This window comes from Passer domesticus, chromosome 5, assembly GCF_036417665.1.
Source record: "Passer domesticus isolate bPasDom1 chromosome 5, bPasDom1.hap1, whole genome shotgun sequence".
Classification (NCBI taxonomy): Eukaryota; Metazoa; Chordata; class Aves; order Passeriformes; family Passeridae; genus Passer; species Passer domesticus.
The window spans coordinates 5,660,380-5,680,547 of record NC_087478.1 but is presented as its reverse complement, the minus strand read 5'-3'; the positions used below and the strand labels follow the sequence as shown (position 1 = coordinate 5,680,547).

General features: G+C 44.0%; 1 protein-coding gene across 8 annotated transcripts in view; it reads left to right on the top strand.

The window, feature by feature from the left end:
* Positions 1-20,168, top strand: part of FRMD4A (FERM domain containing 4A) — a 356,537-nt gene that overhangs the window by 274,440 nt on the left and 61,929 nt on the right. For all 8 annotated transcript variants that reach the window (XM_064421808.1, XM_064421806.1, XM_064421809.1 and 5 more), the window contains 4 exons: positions 5,006-5,090; positions 9,400-9,456; positions 11,913-11,935; positions 19,467-19,550. In XM_064421808.1, the coding sequence (XP_064277878.1) occupies positions 5,006-5,090; positions 9,400-9,456; positions 11,913-11,935; positions 19,467-19,550 (249 nt within the window). The remainder of the gene's footprint in view (positions 1-5,005; positions 5,091-9,399; positions 9,457-11,912; positions 11,936-19,466; positions 19,551-20,168) is intronic.

Here is a 20,168-nt window from a genome sequence, read left to right as displayed (position 1 = left end):
AACATTTTAGAAGCACCAAGAAAAATTGATTGACAGTAGATAAAGATGCAGAAAACTTCATAATATAGAGCAGCTGGGGAGAAAGAGAGAGGGGACAGGCTCAGGTTAAAAGATATCCACAGATTTTTATCTTGTTCACTGTGATTCCCTATATTTCTGGAATCAAATTCACCTCCAGTCTTATGGTTTCCCCTGCAATGAGGTAAAAGTTGACACAGGTCTCTCTTGCTGCCTCCTGTCCCCTGCATACCAATCCCAGGTGCTGGATGTGGTGGGGCCTGAGCATGGCACAGGCACAGGAGACATGACATGAGATCCAAAGCAAAATGAATGCAGAAGGGGAGCTAAATGGAGCTTTTTATCTGATTTTTATTCCTGACTGATTACTTAACAGGCCAACTATTTAGCATGAGCATTGTCTGCTTTTAAGTGTCAGCACATAAAAGTGTGTACCCATGGCTATTAGCAAACAGGGCTGGAACATAAAAGGAGCTGTGCAGCCTGTGCTGGTCAGAATACTCATTTAGCATGAGACACTGGATATAATGACATCTGCATTTAAGTCCATTATACTGACACATACGATTTTTCTTTTCCTGGTTAGCAAATGGCCTCATATTTTTCAGATTATCCTCCGAGGTTTCTGAATGACGTGGTGAGGGATAATGAGCCAGACCCCAGGATGGATGAGGGAGAAAAGAGGTGTTCTCCTTTACCCATTCCTTTGTAAGAATGAAATGAGGGGTAGTGCACTGAGAGGGTTACTGAGCTCTGCTGACAGCTGTGTCCTAACCACATCAGAGTCAACCAGCTGGGGAAGATGTGAATAGAAGTCTTTTGGATTAGGTAGCTCCCACCAGACTCAAACTTCACAAGAAAAGTGAAAGGAAAGACAGACACCTGGAGTAGACAAGACATCCATTTGCTGTGGTCATGTTTTGAAATACCATTGTGTTGAAGATCACAGTGAAATATTTTTACCATTTGGCAGGTTCTGCTTGGAAGTAAACGCATGGGCTTGTGCTCTCAAATGCTATGACAGTCTATCTGCCCAGTCAGCAACTCAACTGCAGAGAGCCTGGTCTTTGCTAGGTGATAGATGGCCAAGTTCAGGCTGACAAGATATGCCTAGGGCTAAGTGTTAGAGGCAATGATAAATATTTTGTATTTGACAGTTTCTTCTGGTGTATGGAGATCGGGAGTGCTGCTCATTTTTTCTCTCACTGTGCACACAAGCATCCCACCAGCTCAGGTGCTTAGCAGTCCTGAATTCTTCCATTCCCACTGCAAGGACAGAGCACTAGTGTTCAAACACCTTCCCAGCACTGCTGAATTTGCCCGCCTGCACACACACACACCTGGGTTCACAGATGAGACTGGCAGCAGCAGTAAGGGATTCTCCATCTCCTGAAGAACAACTTATCAAACTGCTGAGTCCAGGACCCAGTCAGGCATTTCTCTGAGCCGTGAGTCAGAGGTGGGTGGGCCTGTGTGTAATGCAAGGGAGAAATTGTGGTAGTACCATTTTCCCCTCACCCAAGGATCAGGAGTTTCCACAAGCACCACTGTGAGTCTGTGCTTGGCATGTTACGATGGGAATTACCATCAGCTGGAGGGGGCTTAAGCTGTCTCAGAGAAAGTTGTGAGTTGACCAATGCTGAACAGAGAGCAATGTGATCAGTACAAGATGTCCTCACAGCTAAAAAGCCTTAAACGTTTCAGATGCAGCAGCTTCTGAAGTCTTCCAAGACACCTTCTGCAGTGTTCATTATTATTTCCCTGCTGCTGAGAGGGAGCAGCCAAGATAGGCACTTTGTGTTCATTAGCCAGCATAATATTCACTGGTCTATTTAATTAATGCTTAGGAAATGTACTTGATGAATTACAAGTTACTGAGGGTGGGGAGGGAGGAGGAATGCAGAAATAGATTAACATTGGCTGATCTTTTAAATTTTCTCCAAAATTATTCCTTTGGTTTTACACTCACCATGTCTCATGGGGTGTTCCCCCTTCCTGCAGGCAGCTAATTTCTCACAAGCACAGTTGCTGGCTATCAAGGAACCTCTTGTAGGAGCTGCTGGAGGCAAAACTATTTGCTGAGTGTGTATTGGAAGAGATGCAGGTAGTGGAGCAGAGCTCGTGGACACACTATGCTGCTTGTTTCCCTATCCAACCTATCCATTATATCCCAGGCACATCAGCTTCACATCACATGAAGGAATGCTGCTCTCTGGGGAGTCCTCAACAGAAATCTGAGAGCTGCCTCTCAAAACTGATGATCTTGAAACACGCCTTCAAAGGCTCCTAAGCTTAACAGGCAAAACAGACAGAGGGGGGCAGAGAAGGGAGGGCTGTTTTCTAAGCCCAGCTCAACAGCCCAAGCAGCTAAATGATTTTCTGAAGGTCACAAAGGAAACCTGTGTCCGAGTTGGGAATTGAACCCAGATTTTTGTTTGCTTGCTCCATTGCCTTAGCAGCTGGATGCTCCTGCCTGCCTCCTTAGTCATTGACATTGATCATTGTAAAGTGTGGGTTCCCTCACTGTGCTTGTAAAAGATGCAAACAGGAGGAGATGTGACAGAAACTAGTCATAAGTGCAAAAAAAAGTGTCTTTCCCTGCCCTTTTTGTGGTTACTGCACCAACTGTGAATTCAGGGTAATCTACTCCAGTTCAGGTTTTCTGAGCTTGCCACACAGAAAATCCCACAGGAGTTCCCTCTGCAAATCTGTTTTCTTTTAAGTAGCACCAGTTTCCTGGTCCACACGTTCCACATTTGTCTGGGTGCATGTGTGAGAGCCAGTAGCTTCCCAGCTCACTCTCCACTCTAGAGATCACTTGAGAATTGGGTTTTCTTTGTGAGATGAAATATCATGTGCAGGCTCTGTGCTCCCAGAGACTTAATTTTGTACAGAAAACGATCTATGTCCATGTGGGAAGCCTTGGGAAAGCTCCCTGCAGCCTTAAGAAATGCAATATTGCCCTCTAGTGATGGTGAGAATGGTTGGGTTTGAGCTGCTGAAACAAAAAGGTTTTTGGCAAACCTTCACTGGGATTCAAAATGGAAAAAAATGTTCTCGTTTTCTTCTGACCTTGGAATAAGAAAACCTACCACCATAACTCGGAGAGCACTGGTAGCAGTGATGAGAAGAGAAGATTGTTCAAGAACCACAGAATGTGTAAAATTAGCATTATTTTCCATTAGTTCAGCAGATGGGAAGCCAGCTGCACTCACAGAGCAGGTCTAGTAAGAAGGATCCTTTTTAATGCATCAATTTTTGCATCTCTAAAGCAAGTATTTTCTTTATTTGCAAAGTGGCCACTTTAAGGACAGGAGGTGAAACAGTGAAAACCAGAAAAAAATAAGAAAAAAATTAATCTTTGTGCTTCATCATCACTACATTCAAATGTTTTTGGTGTTTTGTGGGCTTGATTGGTTGTTGGTGTTTTCTTGGGGTTTATTTTATTTTATCCAGATTTTATTTTTATTTTTCTTCTGAAGTGGGAGAAGGAAGGGTTATACAGACAGGAGCCCTTCAGCAGATGAACAAAATGTTTCTCTCACTCAACCCCTAAGCAAGGAGTTGGTTCTGCCTATCAGGAAATAAAGTGTTTTGAGGAGCCTTCAGAAGACACTTAGGAGCACTACAAAGCATTGACCTTTGCCCCTAAGAAGTCTGCATTTAAGGCCCTGGACTCTGCAAATAGCTGGTTGTGGACAATCCCTTCAGCACTTGTGTGAAGCCTCAGGAGTGTCTGCAGGTCTGTCTGCTCCCAGACAGCAGGGTCACAGAGTGAGGTTTCTCTGTAACTAGACCCTGTATGTCAACCCAGATTTCTAAGGAATTTGGGTTTTTAAAAGTCCCTGGTGTAGACACCATTTCCCTGGCACCTTCCCTATTCTAATTGCTTCTGACAAGGCACGATAGCACTGGAATTTATGTAAGGAACGTTGCTGTCGCTGCACTGCAATTTGAAGATCACTACCAAACAGCATCATGATCTATTTAATTTTCCTTATCTAAAACACTAAGTAAATGCAAAATTCACCTTAACATTCACTGAACATAGCCAGGCTTTCTCTGTTACTACAGGAACACACAGCATACCTCTATGGAATGATCAGTCATTAACATTGACGGTATCCAGAGCATTTTTTCCCAAAAAAAAAAAAAGATCTCAAGGCAGAATAAAGGGCAGAAGTCAATTTTCACAAAGCTCTCACAAGGTTCATTGCCAAAACATCGGACCTTCAGAGCAGGCAGGACATGGAGTACTGAATAAATTCACACATATCATGGGCTTTCAACATAATTGCAAATATTTGGGGCAGCCAGCCAATGCAAACAAGTAGATTTTTTTGACACTGAGGGTTTGAGCTTTCTCCTAAGTTCTGAGAAATCACTCCAACTCAAAAAAATTTAGATTATTATCATTCCCTGTCATACTTAACATTGTTACTCACGGTACTGGTAAACAGCGCAAGGTTAGTAACGACTGTCTTACTGTGAGAGCATAGATCTAATATGTAAAAAACCCTTTATAAAATTTGCTTTATGCAGAGCTGAAAGGCACAGGGAAGGAACCCAGAAGTGCATTTCTGTAGATGAATATTTTACAAGATGCAGGTTAACAGCACAGAATTGTTGCGATGGGTAGAGGAGTGATGAAGAAATGCTAATGGTGAAAAAGGCAAATGAAGGTGGAGCTTACACAAAAACAGAATAAAGGTTTATCTTAAGTTTGAAAACAAAACAAAGGATTATTTAGAACCTAAGTCATCCACTTGATGATCCAGTTCCTTTGGCATGGCTGGGGTGGTGGTGACTGATCACGTCCTGGAGTGTGCACAAGCCTCCTTCACCACCTCAGTCTGGTATAAGAGAAGAAAGTTCATTTTTAATGCATTCATCATGGCTCCATTGACCACATTTTTCATTTAGTAAGTGCATTTCCACGTTTTGCCCTAGTTCCCTAGTGTCTCACCCCTCTTGCTTTCCCTTTCAGGTTCTACATTGAAAGCATCTCCTATCTGAAGGACAATGCCACCATTGAGTTGTTCTTCTTGAACGCCAAGTCCTGCATCTACAAGGTGAGGATTTGGGGAGCTCTGGGTGGTACCAGAGTGGGCTGAGACACCTGGATCTGCATTCCCTGCCCCAAAATTTACAGGGGTCACACCTGGAATTCCAGATTCAAGCTTCTCCTCCTCTTCCTCCTCCTCCTCACACATTCCCTCACTCCTCTGTCTCCAGCTGCCACTGCACTTGGCAGCAGCTTTCCTGTCAGAGAGTGGCTGTGAGGTAAAGCAGTCCTGGAAGTAACTCTTGTGGCTGGCAGGAGGGAGTCTGCAGTGCTAAAATTACAAACTGGCTTGTATTTAGAAGGAAATGTCTGGGTTTGTGTCAAAAACGCGCTCTGGGCCGAGTGGCTGCCGTGAGGGTTTCCGGCCCGCAGAGGGCGGCAGTGCGGCGCGGGCGCCATCTTCGGGGACGGGGCAGCGGTGCGTGTGAGGGAAGAGGGACAGGGAACCATGGAGGGCCTCGCTTGGAAGGGAACCGCAAGGATCGTCGAGTCCACCTCTTGGCTCTGCACGCATGATGCCAAGGAATCCCACCATGTTCCTGAGAGTGTTGTCCAAAGGCATCTTGAACTCTGTCAGGCTCAGTACTGTGGCTGCTTCACTAGAGAGCCTGTTCCAGTGCCCAGCCGCCCTCTGGGTGAAGAAGCTTTTGCAGACATCCAACCATGTGTCAGATTCGTGTCGTTCCCTCAGCATGTCACTGTTCTCCAGATAAGCGTTCAGTGCCTGTCCCTCCCTGTCCTCTCGTGAGGACATTCCAGATCATCATGAGGTCTCTGTTCAGCCTCTTGTCCAGGCTGAGCAAGTCAAGTGACCTCAGATTTGTGGAACAGGAGGTTTATGGGATTATATGTGAGTGGGGTAAAGGTGTCTGTGGGTATGCACCGAAGATCACCTTGTAGAGGAACAAGCCATGCACTGAGAAATGTTTTTGTACAAGTAATTGCCCTCCCTGGTCCACTCCTAGAAGACCAGGCTGCTGTCCCTGGCAGTGCCCCTCAGAGCAGCCCCTTGCCAGATACTCTGTGCCAGAGATAAGGTGTCCTGGCACATCCTGAGCTTGGATGTGCTAAGGATTCCCAGAGCAGAGCCATGAAGCTGATCCCTCTCATGCCACAAGCCAGCTGTACATGGCGAGGTCTGGAAAATCAACCAGCCCCAGACCACGCTGCGGTGGAGATTGGCAGTGTGCAGACTCAGCCAGGTGGGCTGGATGTCTGGGACTGGGAGAGGTTTGTCAGCAGCTGGGATTCCCTGGGAGGATCCCTCCTACCTCCCTCTGTGCTGGCAGAGGCCATTCCTGTGACTCACCTCCATCTGCCAGAGAGGAAGTGGTAGGAAAAGACAGATGTAGTTAGGGAGAGATTGTTCCTCCATCCCACAACCCTCAGCACGTTTGCCACCTGCTAAGCCAAGTAGATTACACCAAATCTGGAGCCTCACTTGACATTTATATGTCCTAAAATGCAGGGCAGAAGCCAGAAAATTCCTTTTTATCAGTGCCCAGGAACTAGGCAGGGCTGCTGAGCTGAGCTGTGCAGTGCTTTGCTCTCCCGCAAGGCTGCAATTAGATGTGCTTAGTCAGCCCTCTCCAGCAACAAGCTCAGTGAGCATCACGTTTTGGTTCCTGGGGAAAGTTCCTTTTTGAAGTGCTGCCAGGAAAAGCTTACACTGTTGTTCTTTTTTTGGAGAAAGCTTAATAAGAAGAAGAGAGGAACAAAATAAAGAAAACAAAGTGCCTACAGGTCTAAGTTGGTCTATTTTAGTCTGACCTCTCCTGAAACCATTACTTTGCACATTCAAGCTGAGCGTCTCTATCCAAAAATAACCCTGCTGAAGTCCCAATCTCCCTTGCAGATCCTTCCCTATTTGACTTCCAGCCACAGTAAGCCATGCTGTGCTATTGAAAAAGGCACTGAATTTGAAAGTTGGGGGCAAAGTGTCTGCTAAGGCTCAGGGCGAGCACCCCAGCCTGGCAGATTCCTCTTAATGTAATGTTGTGGGGGATTTGGTGTCTAAGCACAGCCAGTGCTTGTCATTCCTGCAGCTAGCACATGATGTCGCATGCTGCCAAACCTTGAGAGCTTCCTTGTTGCACCAAAAGTTTCCTTCTTGGACTTCCCATGGATACCTCCAGCCCTGGCTCCCCTGAAGCCCAGAAAGATCAATGTGTATGAAACAGAGGTCTGAGGTGCTAGCACGGTGTTAGGAACTAAGAAAACGTGAAGCTCACTGAGCTTGTTTTTGGGGAGGGTTAACTAAGCACATCCTCAAACATCTCCTTGCTCAGGGTGGGAAAAAATAAAACTGAGGCCTATTTTGGGGCTGCTGTGTGTTGGGTGCTGTGCTCCTCTGCCTGTACCCACTGCCCCCACTCACCAACCCTGTTGAGTACTGAGACATTTGTGAGCCCACACACCCAAACCCTTGCACAGGACCAGCAAGGCACTTTTGCCAGAGAAGCCAAGCCACATTTTTACTACCAAAGCAGACAGGGCTTGGCATCAGGCACTGTCCCTTGATCAGACAGGCTGTTTAATGACTCGCACGTTCTGGCGTGGGTTTTGGCCTGTGCCAACTAGCTCTGCCCCAGGCAGAGATCAAGGCACTGATCAGGGATGCGCACCTGTTCCAAACAGGCAACACAGTGGTGGAAACCCCATCTGGGACAGGGGGAGAGAGGGTGAGTGTTTAGTCATGAGCTCTGCTGCACCCCAGGTACCCTTGGGGCCAGACAATGAGCTCTGGCCCACTTCACCTGCCAGTATAGACTTGCCATAGCATCCACACATGGTTGCACGGGCTGGTTTGTCCGTGCCATGCCTGATGCTCCCAGACAGGGGGAAGGTGCTGTGGTTCTGCTCTGCATTGCCCTTTGCTGTGGGATATGCCTGGCAGCCCCAGCCCAGCCCTGCCTGCAGCTGGATCAGCCTCTCTTGCACAGCCGCTTCCCTTGGCACAGGCTCGTCCTTGCTGCAGGTGCCTGCCTGACTCAGGCAGCTCAGCTGAGAGGGGAAAGGCGTGTTTATTGCCCTTAGCAGAGCTGCTCTTCACTCCCCAAGGAGTTGTTATGAAAGAGGTGAACTTATTTTAAAAAGCTGGCACTAGTGAAAGCCGAGGACACCTGGATCTTATCCTGTGTTTTGCTCCCTTTGTTTTTGATTTTGCCAGAGACAAGCCAATGCAGCAATTGTGGCTTGTAAATGAGGTGTGGCCATGAGTTGGCTGGAGCATGGATCACAGCAGTGATCTATATTTAGATCACTCATTTCTTGCCAGATGAAGTAAAATATTAAAAACAGCAGCTTAAATAAATGCAACAGAAAAACCACTACAGGAATGAGCTGAACAGTGACCCAGTTTACTGGGCCATGTCCATAGGAGACAATGTAGGAGTTCTAGTTGCAGAACAGAGACCTAAACAGTACCTCAGTAAAAGCCCACTAGCTTCCCAAAGGCAGGGACCAGAGAGTCAGAGATAGCATGCTTGGCCTCCAGAGTAATTCTTGTGCCTCCCATCTCAAGCATTTTTGATGCTTGGACTGCATTCTGCACGTTCAGCCAGAGCAGTGCCTGGCTCAGCAGAGGAATCCTGAGAGGATATGCTGGGACCATCTGTGTTCTTCATGTGACCATGGTGCCCAAGTAAAACCCTCCAAGATTGCTTTCATCAGTAGCAGGATCCTATAAAATGGAGCAAGGAAGATCTATCAAAAGACTTGCTGTCACAGCTCATTCTCAAACCACCCCCAGCCTCAGTGCTCTTGGGGGGTGAAAAGGACAAAACCAGGGCTCAAATCCTGCAAGAGCAAATATGATTAATTTTCCTGTGAGTTTACCTTTTGCAAGGGCCCGAGGACTCCAGTGGGGGCTTTGATACCACCTCAGTGTGTCAAAGACAAATTCTCATTCCTTGCTTCTGTGATCCAAGGACAAAGCTGTGTTCCCTTGAACCATGCTCACATCTGAGGGCAAAGAAAATCTGTATCCTAGACTGCTTTTCACTAAATCAAACAAGAAAATAGAATGTACCCTGATCCTACCCCTTCCACCTGCCTTCTCCTCACTCCTCCCCCAGGAATCCCTGGGTTATGCTTCATTAACCAGTGCATTACACTGAATATTTGGCTTTTTCCATATCTGAGTGGGCAGGTTCTCCCTCCCTTTTGTCTCCAGGAGCACAGGGAATACTTTGAAGCCTAGCCAAGGGAGAAAACTGGCACTGCATGCTTCACCATGCAGTAGTCAGGAGGAGATGTATGTCCTTCTTACAGCAGCTCAACTCTCTTTTTCTTTTTTGTTTTCTTCACCTTTCAAGGAACTCATTGAGGTTGACAGTGAAGTGGTGTTTGAACTGGCTGCATACATCTTGCAGGTAAGCACCTGCCTTCTCTCACTTGGTGCTTTATCGTGCTGCATTAAATGTTTTGATTTACCAAATCTACAGTGGCTGTGTTGAAGTGAAGGGGTTCCCACTGTTTGCAGGAAAAAGATGTCTTTGCACAGTTTTCATTGTTTCTGTCAAAATGGGTACAGAAGGCTCTCAAGCTAGACCTCCCCACTCAGGGAGCAGGTACTACTGCTCAATATTTGGCACACAGAAATGTGTAATGTTTGCACCAGCACAGATATCCAAGACTCTGGGGTATGATGTACAGCCAGAGAGTATCTAAGTGATGAATGCAAATGCAAATTCCTAGGTGAAATCCATATGCAGTGTTGTTTTTTTAACTTGCATTCGTTTTCCCAATGGGGTTTGGTCCTCTGATAAGCTTCTACATATGCAACTCTCTGTATTCTCCAACATGGGCAGAATGGTTTAAAGATCTTTCTAAATATTGTCTTTCCAAGTTTTGCTCTTCAAGAAGAGGGAAAAGGGTCAGAGAGCAAATGACCAAGGAGTGTTTGGTAAATGTCTAGTTCCCAGAAGGGAGCATTTTCAGGGTAGTGAGGGTGGGTTTTGTGAAAGTTCTCTTTTTAGAAGCATGACTGTGGGAGCAGATCAAACATAATTGTCAGATGATCCTTGTTTCCCCTCTCTTACGGTCTGTAGTTTTAATTTTTTTCCCATCAGCCATGAAGGTATGAGGAGCCATGTGAGCAGCCAAACCAGCTCATCAGACTGCACTACTAACTAACAATGAACTGCACTTCTAGAGCACTTGCCATGTTAAAGAAGCAATTAATGTGTAGGGATTTGAACCTTCATTAAAACCATTTTATGTAACAAGAATGGAGTGAGAGAGTCAGGATGGAGGACTCAATTAGCAGCACATTATAGAAATCACATATTGGCTGTTGGGGGAATACACATCAAACAACGGGCTCATTGTGAGGAACAGCAGTGGGGTTATGAATCTATTGTCTGCTCATCCTAGTGAATAACTTAGTGCTTAGTAATTGTACAGCCAGACCCAGAGCTGTAACTAGCCCTTCTTGCTGGGATTGTTTCTTGCCACAAACACAGGATGTTACGCTTATTCCTGTAGTAGTTTGATGTGTAACTTAATAAAAACAGTCAAAACAAGCCACACCTTTGCTGCCTGTAATCAGAAACTACTACAACCCATGTTTGTGACAGGATCCAAGCAAAACAAAAGGAATCATACTGCATTTTGTTCTACTTCTTGCTGCAGCATTTAGGTCAAAGCACTGAATTATGAAGCATATACCCTACAAAATTGTTTTTAAATTCAGTATGCTCACACCCAGGCAGGCAAGAGCATATCCTTTGGGCTTTGTTCTGTGTTGAACTGCAATCATGACATGCTCAAAGACTCCTTCCTATGAACCAGAGAAGTGCTTGTCTGCCCTTCAGTTCACTCAGAGAGAAACGGAAAGATAGCAGAGGTCTGTCAGAACTCAAGTGATTTAGTCTGTAGCTCTGTTTCAATTGCTTTATAACCAGAACAAATTAAAGTACCACCAGAGCTCTGAACTTTACCCCAGCCTCAGGACTGAAACACCACTGGACGTGGGCTGGCAGGTTTTGCGGGTGGATGAATGGATGTAAAGACAAAAGACCTGAACACAAAGCCCAGTCCTTTTGGCAGGGGAAACTCCCTCACTGCCCAAATCACATTCTTGCACTGTGCTTTCTGTGTAGCTGGTGGCAAATGAGGTGCTTTAGTATGAATCATATGAAAGGCATATTGTCTGTGGTAAATGGAAAATGCAAAATGTGTGCTAAATCTATTGCAAAGAGGGCACTCACCAGATTCTGAGGATTCTCCAGGTGTGCAGTAAGACTAATCTAACTACTGTAGTGGAACATTATCCAACCCTTAAACATCAGGCTGTGATGGTAATAAATAGAAGTATCTAGATGTACAAGTAAGGGAGCTAAATACTCCCCCAAACACCCAGCAAGGAGTTAGAGAAACCTGTGTCTTGCATCCCCTTGAAAGCTGACAGTGAGCAAGCTTTTTGAAAGTCTAGGTACTAGAAAATGGCCAGAATACTTGTAAAAAAGTCAGGGGAGTTGCAGTCTTAGAGGCTACAAATCCACTGAGACTTCAGAGATTTTCTAGTAATGTAGCACCCAGAATTTCTTATTTACTGGAATTTCCTGTAGCATTTTAGGTATCCACAGCAGAATGAGGAATCATCTGGCCCTGTATTAGATCTTTTGTTTGTTAATCTGCCCAACTAACTGTATCATGGCACTTGACATTAGATACTGGTTCCAAAACCTGCATGAGGAATCAATTACAACAGGAAATTGCTGCTAAATGAATTTTGCAAATGGAAAATCTTGAACAGGCTTTTCATCTCTTTTTTTTTTTCCTGTTTTTAATTATATGTTTTTGATTTCTCGTCCTTGTTTTACAGGAGGCAAAGGGAGATTTTTCAAGGTAGGTGAAGTTAAAAAGTTTTTGCCATTGTGCGATGTGAGAATAAATCTGGTGAAATTCCTGTGTGAGACATGCAACTTAGTTGTAGCTGTGTAGCAACAGGATTGCCTCTGTTAGCAATGCAACTGTGTGTGCTTGGCTAACACAGACATCATGTTTCCTGACATAATTTCTTCACCAAACACAGCCTTTGGCCAGAGCATGCCTTGCAAACAGCATTGTTTGTGATTTTGTTGTTGACAAATCTCATTATGTGGTCATGAAGTTCAGGAAATAGACTAGTCTTCGGAAGGAAATTGCTACGGAAATGACTCTAAAATCACTGTTATATCACAGATCCTGCCAGAGGCAACATTAAAATTCCATCACTAATTGATACTTCAGTTTGAATTTGGACAGTTCTCAAAATAACTGATTCGATAATTGGTTTTGTTGAACTTCTGCTATCCCTTGAGCCAAATCTTCAGCCTTACTGTAAGAAACTCAATGAGGTCATTGTGCTTGGTGTTTCAGAAGACTGTTAATGAAATGCCCAAGAGTTTTCCTGTAAGACAGCCATGTGTGATTTACATGTTAGCAACAGCTGAAGATCAGATGGTTGTTTGGTGTCTCATGTGAGAAATGTGGAAGTTGTTACTGTGAAGCTCAGGACAACTGATAATGCTAAAAATTTCATATAGTCTGGAAGACCACAATATCTGTTAAAGTTAGTTTCAGAGAAGAAAAGAAATGGGCAGTGGTGTTGAATTTTCAGGTGAGCCTAAAAATTGTCTTAATTTTGTCAGCACTGCAATACACTGAAACATGACTGTAATGATAGGAGGCCGTGAAGAATAGGCAGGTTCCACTTTCTGGTGGATTGGAACTTCCAGCCAGCTAAAATAGTGACAAATCAGTGAAAAGGAACTGCATTGTAGATATCTCCTGCTCATCATAGAATCTGAGATGACATGAGGTAGCCCTTGCTAAAAGGAAGTTTAAGCTCTGCCTTATGGTCATTTCTCAAAACTTTAATGAACTTGTGAAATCCTGACATGCATCTGACCACAGAATCACAAACCCAGTCTTGCTTCATTTTTCAGTTCTGCCCAAGTTGGAATAACTTGGCCATCAGCACTGTTTATTTAGGGGGTACTGAAGTGCATGTGGCTCTGACTTTTCAGCCTGGTTTTCAATGTACTGCCAAGTACTCAGTCCAGAAGAGCTGTGCCAAGCAAAGTTTTCCCGTTTCAACCTGTGATAAACCACTGGTTTTGCTACAAGGAGCAGTATTTTTTTCCCAGAATGTCTTGGTTATGGTGAAAACACACTCAGAAAGTGTGCATTCAGACTATGAAATGCAGAACAGAAAGGAATCAGATAGCTCAGAGTAATAGCATTTTGTCTTCAAGTACCCATTTCCAGACCAGAAATGGAAACAGCTGGTGGAAAGTATCCACCTGCTAAAAGTTGTGTGATGTCCCTTGTAAAAGGAATGGTTGAGTTTATCACAGTGTGTTTCTCTAGGCCATAGAGAAATGAGGAATCTTCTCTGAGGGCACAGAAGATACCTCAAGCCATGGAGTTAACTGCTCCCACCACATCAGTCTGGCTGTCATCACCAGGCCCATTAAAACAGCTCTGAGTTCTTTCCCCTGTGGATCACAGTGGTTTGAAGTGGAAGGGGGATTCCTTACATCCAGGTCAGGCAGAGAAGGGGTGTCATAATAACAATTTGAGGGCACTGCCAGGGATCTTAATTTATAAATGGACTTTGGGGACAAATCTGCCAGTTTGAAGGCTGTTCTTGGAGGAAGGTAGAAAAATGCTACGTGATCCTCTATGGTCTAGAAGACTTGGCATCTCCCAGGGATGTCCATCCCCAGCAGCTCCCATCTAATGTGCACTGACACAGGTTTATGTGCTGGGTGAGATCCAAGTACTACTGAAGTCAACATGAGGTTGTTGTGGTCAAGATTTTTGCCTGCTGAGATTTGTGGTTATCGTATCAGCAGTGTAAAATCCGGCAGGCAAACCAAGCCTCAGGCCAGCCAGAGGAACTGCAGGTGAAGGCAAATGTTCTGACTTCTGACTTCTCTTAGGGATCAAATTAGCTCCAGTGTCTGAAATAAGTTAATGTTGAAATACTGTTTAAAGTAGAAGTGCTACTCTTTGAAACAGAGAAGCTTTGCAGTTGTGATTGTCTTGCTGCTGAGATTTGAAGATTATATGTTGTGCATGGCAGCATATGTTGCGTGATGGCTGAACTCTTGAACTCTTTGTTTTTGAAGAAATAAATTAATTCTAAAGGGTTGCATGCTTGGAGTGCAGACTGCAGCTTTCCCACACCTGTCCTGTCCACTGCCACCATCAGATTTATAGCCTGTGAGAGTATGAGTTTCTCTGGCCCCCATCCAGAAAAGTGCATAAGCACTGGCTCTTTGGTAGTGATGGGAGAATTGCTGTTCCCCATGGGAGCCTTCCTGTGAGTCACTCACAGCCGATCACCTCAGGTGCTGGGATGGTCAAAGCCCAACTGTCACAGCTCCAGCTGCGTGTTGGCACCTGCCCATGGTGGCCAGAGTGGGATTACCTCCAAACCCCACTGCAGCCACGTGGAGGATCTGCAGCTGGTTCAGGACTCCTGAATGCAGGTGCAAGTTTGCTCTTTGGGCCTCGTGGGAACTCAAAAAACAGAATCAATCTTACAAACAAACGGTAACAGTCAGCTTTCTACCTCTGTGAACTGATGCATCCTCAGTGACAGCAGCTCCCACTGCTGCTTTTGAGGAAATCATCCCATACCTCAGAATAATCAGTGTGCTCAGATCACTCATTTTTCCTTTTCCAAAAAGCAGCTTGTGTCATATCCTTTGGTAGGGCATTACCATGCATGAGTCTGTTATCACTGCTTCTTATCACCTTGGCCATCACAGTGATTCCTAGGTTTTGCTAAGCCTGGGGAACACAGTCCAAGTCACCCTCACCTGTCTCGAAATAAAATACCACAACAGTCCTGACACATGAGTTTAGCAGCTATAGTGAGCAATTATTTTAAGTCCTTTTGCATTTCTAATGTGTGTTCCATTTCAAAAACAAGCTCATCAGAAACCCTGAGTTCCTGAACCTGTTTAGATCAGCTAAGTATTAATGTTTGCTGTGAGTAGCCTCCATCTCTTAGTTGATATAGATTCAGGCAGAATGAGGTTTAAAATAAAAAGCTTTTCTTCTTAAGAAGTTCCTGGTCCTCTGCACTAAAGAAGAGCATTTTCACATTACTGAAATAGAATGTTCAAATGCTTCAGCTGACAAGACTTAAATACATTTACTTTTAGTCTGGAACATACCATTGAATTTTGGACAATCAAGTTTCCTTGTTCAGCTGGTTTTCAGGTGGAACCGGACACTTAAGATGGGTTCTGTACTTTTCAATATTAGCTGCAAACATTTTTACTTCAAAGGCACAGAATTGCTTGTATAAAGGTCCTAAACTAGTATCCTGCAGACGGATCCAAAGGTTATTAGCTCAAACTAATCTTGTTTCTAGTTGGGAGCTGAGTCACTCTTGGTTGGCAGAGCATGGGCAGGAGAAATTTCAGTTCTTTAGATGGACACAAATCCTACAGGTGTGACTCTCTTTAGGCCTACATAAAGGAATTACCAAGGCTGCCCTGGCTAATTTGTGGGGGAATACAGCATATTGTTAAAATAATTTGGATTCCCCCCACCGTTGAATCCTGCCATATTGAGAGTCCAGTCCCAAAATCTCTGGGAAACTCATACCAGCTTTGTTTTTAAATGTTCACAATCCAGTTCTTCAGCCTTAAACAGCTTGTATGTCAAAGCAGCGAGAAATGGCATATACTGATCATTTGTTCCTCAGTTTGGGGATGGAAAAGAAAAACCTCTGAGTAAAACAAAATCCTGAACCACTGCAGCTAGTTCCTCATTGCTAGATTTCTTCCAGTTAAACAGTATGAGACATTTCAAGTGAACTCCAAGTATCTCCCAGCAATACATGAAAGAATAACAAGGGAGGAAAGCTAACAGCCAGTTTCCTGCTAGGCAGAATTTCACAATAATTTCAACATTTGGGCAGATGGTAATCTAACATAGTTTCAGGCTTACTTTTCTTTCTGTGTAACCAAGTGACATTTAACCAATTAGAATGTATTAAAGGGTTAGAGAACTTGGGCTGCATTCTTGCAGCCTAATGGTAAAGATCCTAAACACTGTATTTTGCAAAGTACCATCTAATCTGAGAATCTCAGAGTATGCATTTCCTCCTGCATTCTACGGAATGAATTACCATGCTGAAAAGAGTTGGTAATTTTAACCTGCAGTTTTGTTTTTTCCTGATCATTGTTATTACATATGCTGGAAAATGTATGGATTTCCCGAGACAACTGCATATGTAATCTTGCTCAAATTTATTTTAGACAGTATGCAAAAACTTGTTTTTCACAAAATGTTTATGAAGTTCTAGGCAGGCCTTTTGCCCCCATGTGTAGATAAAGATACTAAGAGGTGGTGACTAATTTATTTGCACAAGACTCATTAAACAGGCAGTACCAGAACAAACCCAAGAAGAAGACATTCTGTTTTCTAGGTCTATTGTTAGTCAACCTTACTTCAGCTTTCTAACCAGCTTTCAGGAACCCTTGCAGATGGCTTTTCCAGTTCAGTTTTCATATTGTTATTCAGTCCTTTAAGTATTACCATTTCCACCATAGGAAAAAAAGGGAATAAAGTGGTCTAGGGGACACAGAGAAAATGCCTTTGGAGACTTTCCCCTGCATATTAATAAATCTGTGTCCTAAACACTCTTCTGTATATATCAGCCCTGGAGACTGGACACTTCCGAATATAAAATAAACGCAGCACAAGTGACCGGATTAAACAAACACTTTCTAAATACAGTAATAAAACAAACACACTGAGATATTTCACTAGAAAGAGCATGAAAAGCAGTAAGTAAAAAAACACTTGTGATCCTGCTGGAAACATTTTAAAAATTGAGAGGTTCAGTGTTTTAAAAGGAGGCAAGAGGAAAGTGACCTCATGACCACTAGTTCAAATGCAACTTGAGTCTTTTTTTTTTTTTTTCCTTTTATTGATTTGACATCTTTTTGGGAGTCTAAATTAATTTGTCTTGAGATGAGTCTTGCCAGAAGGCTTAGTGAATGCATGGACTACAGAATGAAATACCTTTTTATTCCTGGAAGTGATTACCTGACTTTTGAGGTGCTTTGAGGCTGAGGCACTATCCTTACAATATTTTGTAGGTGCTGAGCAGAAATGTTAATCCTGCCCAACATCACTAAAAATGTCTTTTTCTCTGATTCTTAAAAGACCTTACCACAGCACAGGCAAACTTTGTGCCTCACTGACAGAAAAAAACAGAAGTGACTGATGTTAGCTCTTTCTTTTATAGGAGCCATTACTGACTCAGAGTTTTTCCCAGACTCTCAGGGATCGTTAGTCACCACTAATCTTGCCCTATTTGATAGATTTCTGGGCTCAGAAAGTCCCTGTTTGGAGCTCACTCTGTGCTTTCCCAGAAAAGTTTTGGAAATCTCTCAACTTCCTTCTCTGAGCAGCCAGCCTCAAAAATCTTCATTTGAGGGCAGTTACTGCTGCTTGTACTCTGATTGTCCCAAGTTCTATTCTTTTTTCCCAGTTTCTTTCAAAATGTCAAAAAGCTCAGTAAGAGCTGAGTATGCACATGCTGTGGAGGAGACAGCTCTTGGCAATAAACTCTAAAAAGCAGCAACTTGTTTTCTAGGCTGTCAGTCACAGAACAGAGCTTCCAGATCAGCAGATAACACAGTGCAGAGCAGCTTCATGTTCAGACTTGTGCAGATATTTACCTGCCATGGAAGAATAAATCTGAATAGTTTTTCAGCATTTGCACTTAGAAGAGAAGAGCTCTCTGATGGCCAAATGACCATGGGATTTGGGCAGGAGTGGGTGTTCAAACATTGTTTGTCAAGAGCCTTTTGGCTTGGCATAGGAGGTGTTACAGAGTGGTTCTCCATGTGCTTAGCATGGCAGCAGTTGCCTCAGTTCTTGTGTGCTATTCAGCACATCTTCACTCTGCAAAATTTGAGCCTCATTGAGACTTGGCCTTCTCTCACAGATTTGTCCGGACTAGAAGATTGGTCCTGTTTTTAAACTACTTAATTGATTGTCAGGGAACTACCATAATTATAAACAAATGTCTGTAGACATGCCCAAATGCCTCCTCCTGGATTTATGTCAGTGGTTTACCCTATGGCCCAACCTAGCAATTAACCTGCAGACTCCAATTAAGACAAACCCACCTAGGTCTTAGGCAGAGCCTGCTCCTAGATGTGCAAATGGAGAAGTGCTGTGGGAAGATTTTTATAACTGAAGCAGTGTCACTTCTCTACAAGTCAACATACAGACTGTCCCAGAGACAAGGATGAAACCCAGGGTGATCTGGGATGTCCAAGATCTCCTCAAGTCTGTAGCAGATATAAAGATCTCTGGTCTACAGCCACAGAGTCAAGACTACTTGTCTACCAGCCTCATGGGAGAAGCCAGTGGGCTGGGGAATCTGGAGCTCTGGAAGAGGTATCTCTCTCTGCAGCTCCAGGACAGCCACATGTTTGGGTAGGATAAAGGGAAGGGTATGAGAAGGCAGAAAAACTTGCTGTAACTAAGTAAGCCAATAAACATGAATTCTTTGGCACTCCTCCGTGTCCTGTCTGGCCCTCTTGGCTGTGCATTTCTACAATTTTAAAAATTAATAGCAGCACTGCCTTCCTTCCCAAGCCTTTGAGGCTTTTTTTGGTTTTTTTTCCTATGTGCACACAATTCCATGTGTGTTTAAAAGTGGGAAGGGAGGCATTTGGGGTTTGTAGGAGAAAATCCCACGGTTTCATCTGTGAGAATCTGCCTCCCATTCCATGAGTTCTCCCTGCTCTCTGCTGCATGGTGATGCTGCTCCAGCTGGCCATTGTGGCCACTGGAGGTTGCAGGGAGAAGAATGTTAGTGAGGTGATTGTGTAGGAAGGTTTTATGTAGCAGGACCCAAATTCAAAGTGGAATCTTATCAGTGAAGATGTTATGCAAAGGACAGGTCACTGGCCAACAGGTTAAGAACAACCTGTGATGCTAAGAAAGCAAATTATTACTTTTTGCAGCAGTTTGTAAGGCATTAAATAAAGATGTATAATTGCAGCTAAAAGCATCACTTTCCCTCCCCCTTGGTTTTTTTCCCCTCTATGAACACGTCTGTGACGCCCTGCTCAGTGACATGTGACATTGTGGCTTTTGTGTCCAGTCACTGGTAGGAAGTGCTTCAACATAGCCATCTGGGAGAGCTTCTCTCCAATTTTGATAATAGAGGGAAAAGTTAACTGGGCTGCCATAAAACAAATAAAGAGAGGAGAAAAAGGAAACCCCAGTGCCTTTTGTTAAGAAGGAACAGATGTAGAGCCATAGCAGCCTGCCAGCTAGGTCAAGTCATATCAAATATTGTGGTTGTTTTCTTGTAGCCTGATCCTCCTTTTGAACTCTCTTTCAGCAATGAAGTTGTAAGGAATGAATTAAAGAAGCTGCCAGCCCTTCCAACACCAGCGCTGAAGGAGCATCCTTCCCTCGCTTACTGGTAATGTATCACTCTCCACACTGCCTTGTGCAGGACCTGGCTCTGGCAGTGTGGTCTGAGAGTGGAACTGGGGTGTAGAGATTCCTGCTGTCCTCCTCTGGGTCTGTCACTGACTCATTGCATGACTTAACACAAGTATAGCTCTCATCCTGGGCTTCAGTTTCCCTATCTGCCAAATGCCTGGCCAAAAATCCACTGTAAGTGTGCAAATGTCTCAGTGAAATCAAGAGGCCTAATGTAACATTTACTTTCACAGCACTTTGAATTTGTGCAAGAGTTTTCCCAGTTGGAAATGTCAGTGTTTTGCACTGCCCTGTGTTGAGTGATTCAGTCTCATCTTGCAAATCCTCTCTATATGGCATAGCTGAACCCATCTCCTTTTATATGAAGTCAGTGTTTGGAGGTGGATGCTTGTTTACTCTGTCTGAAAAACAAGCTCAAGGTAGAAGCAGGGTCACATTTAGATTTTACATGCCACACACATAGATTCTTTGTGCCACCCTGCATATTTCTTTTATCTGTGCAAATAGGAAAGAATTTGGGTAAAGACTATTCATTAAAGGGGAGATACTTTCACTCCATTTTCTGCTTGTTGCTCTTTCATGTTTGCCTTTAAAG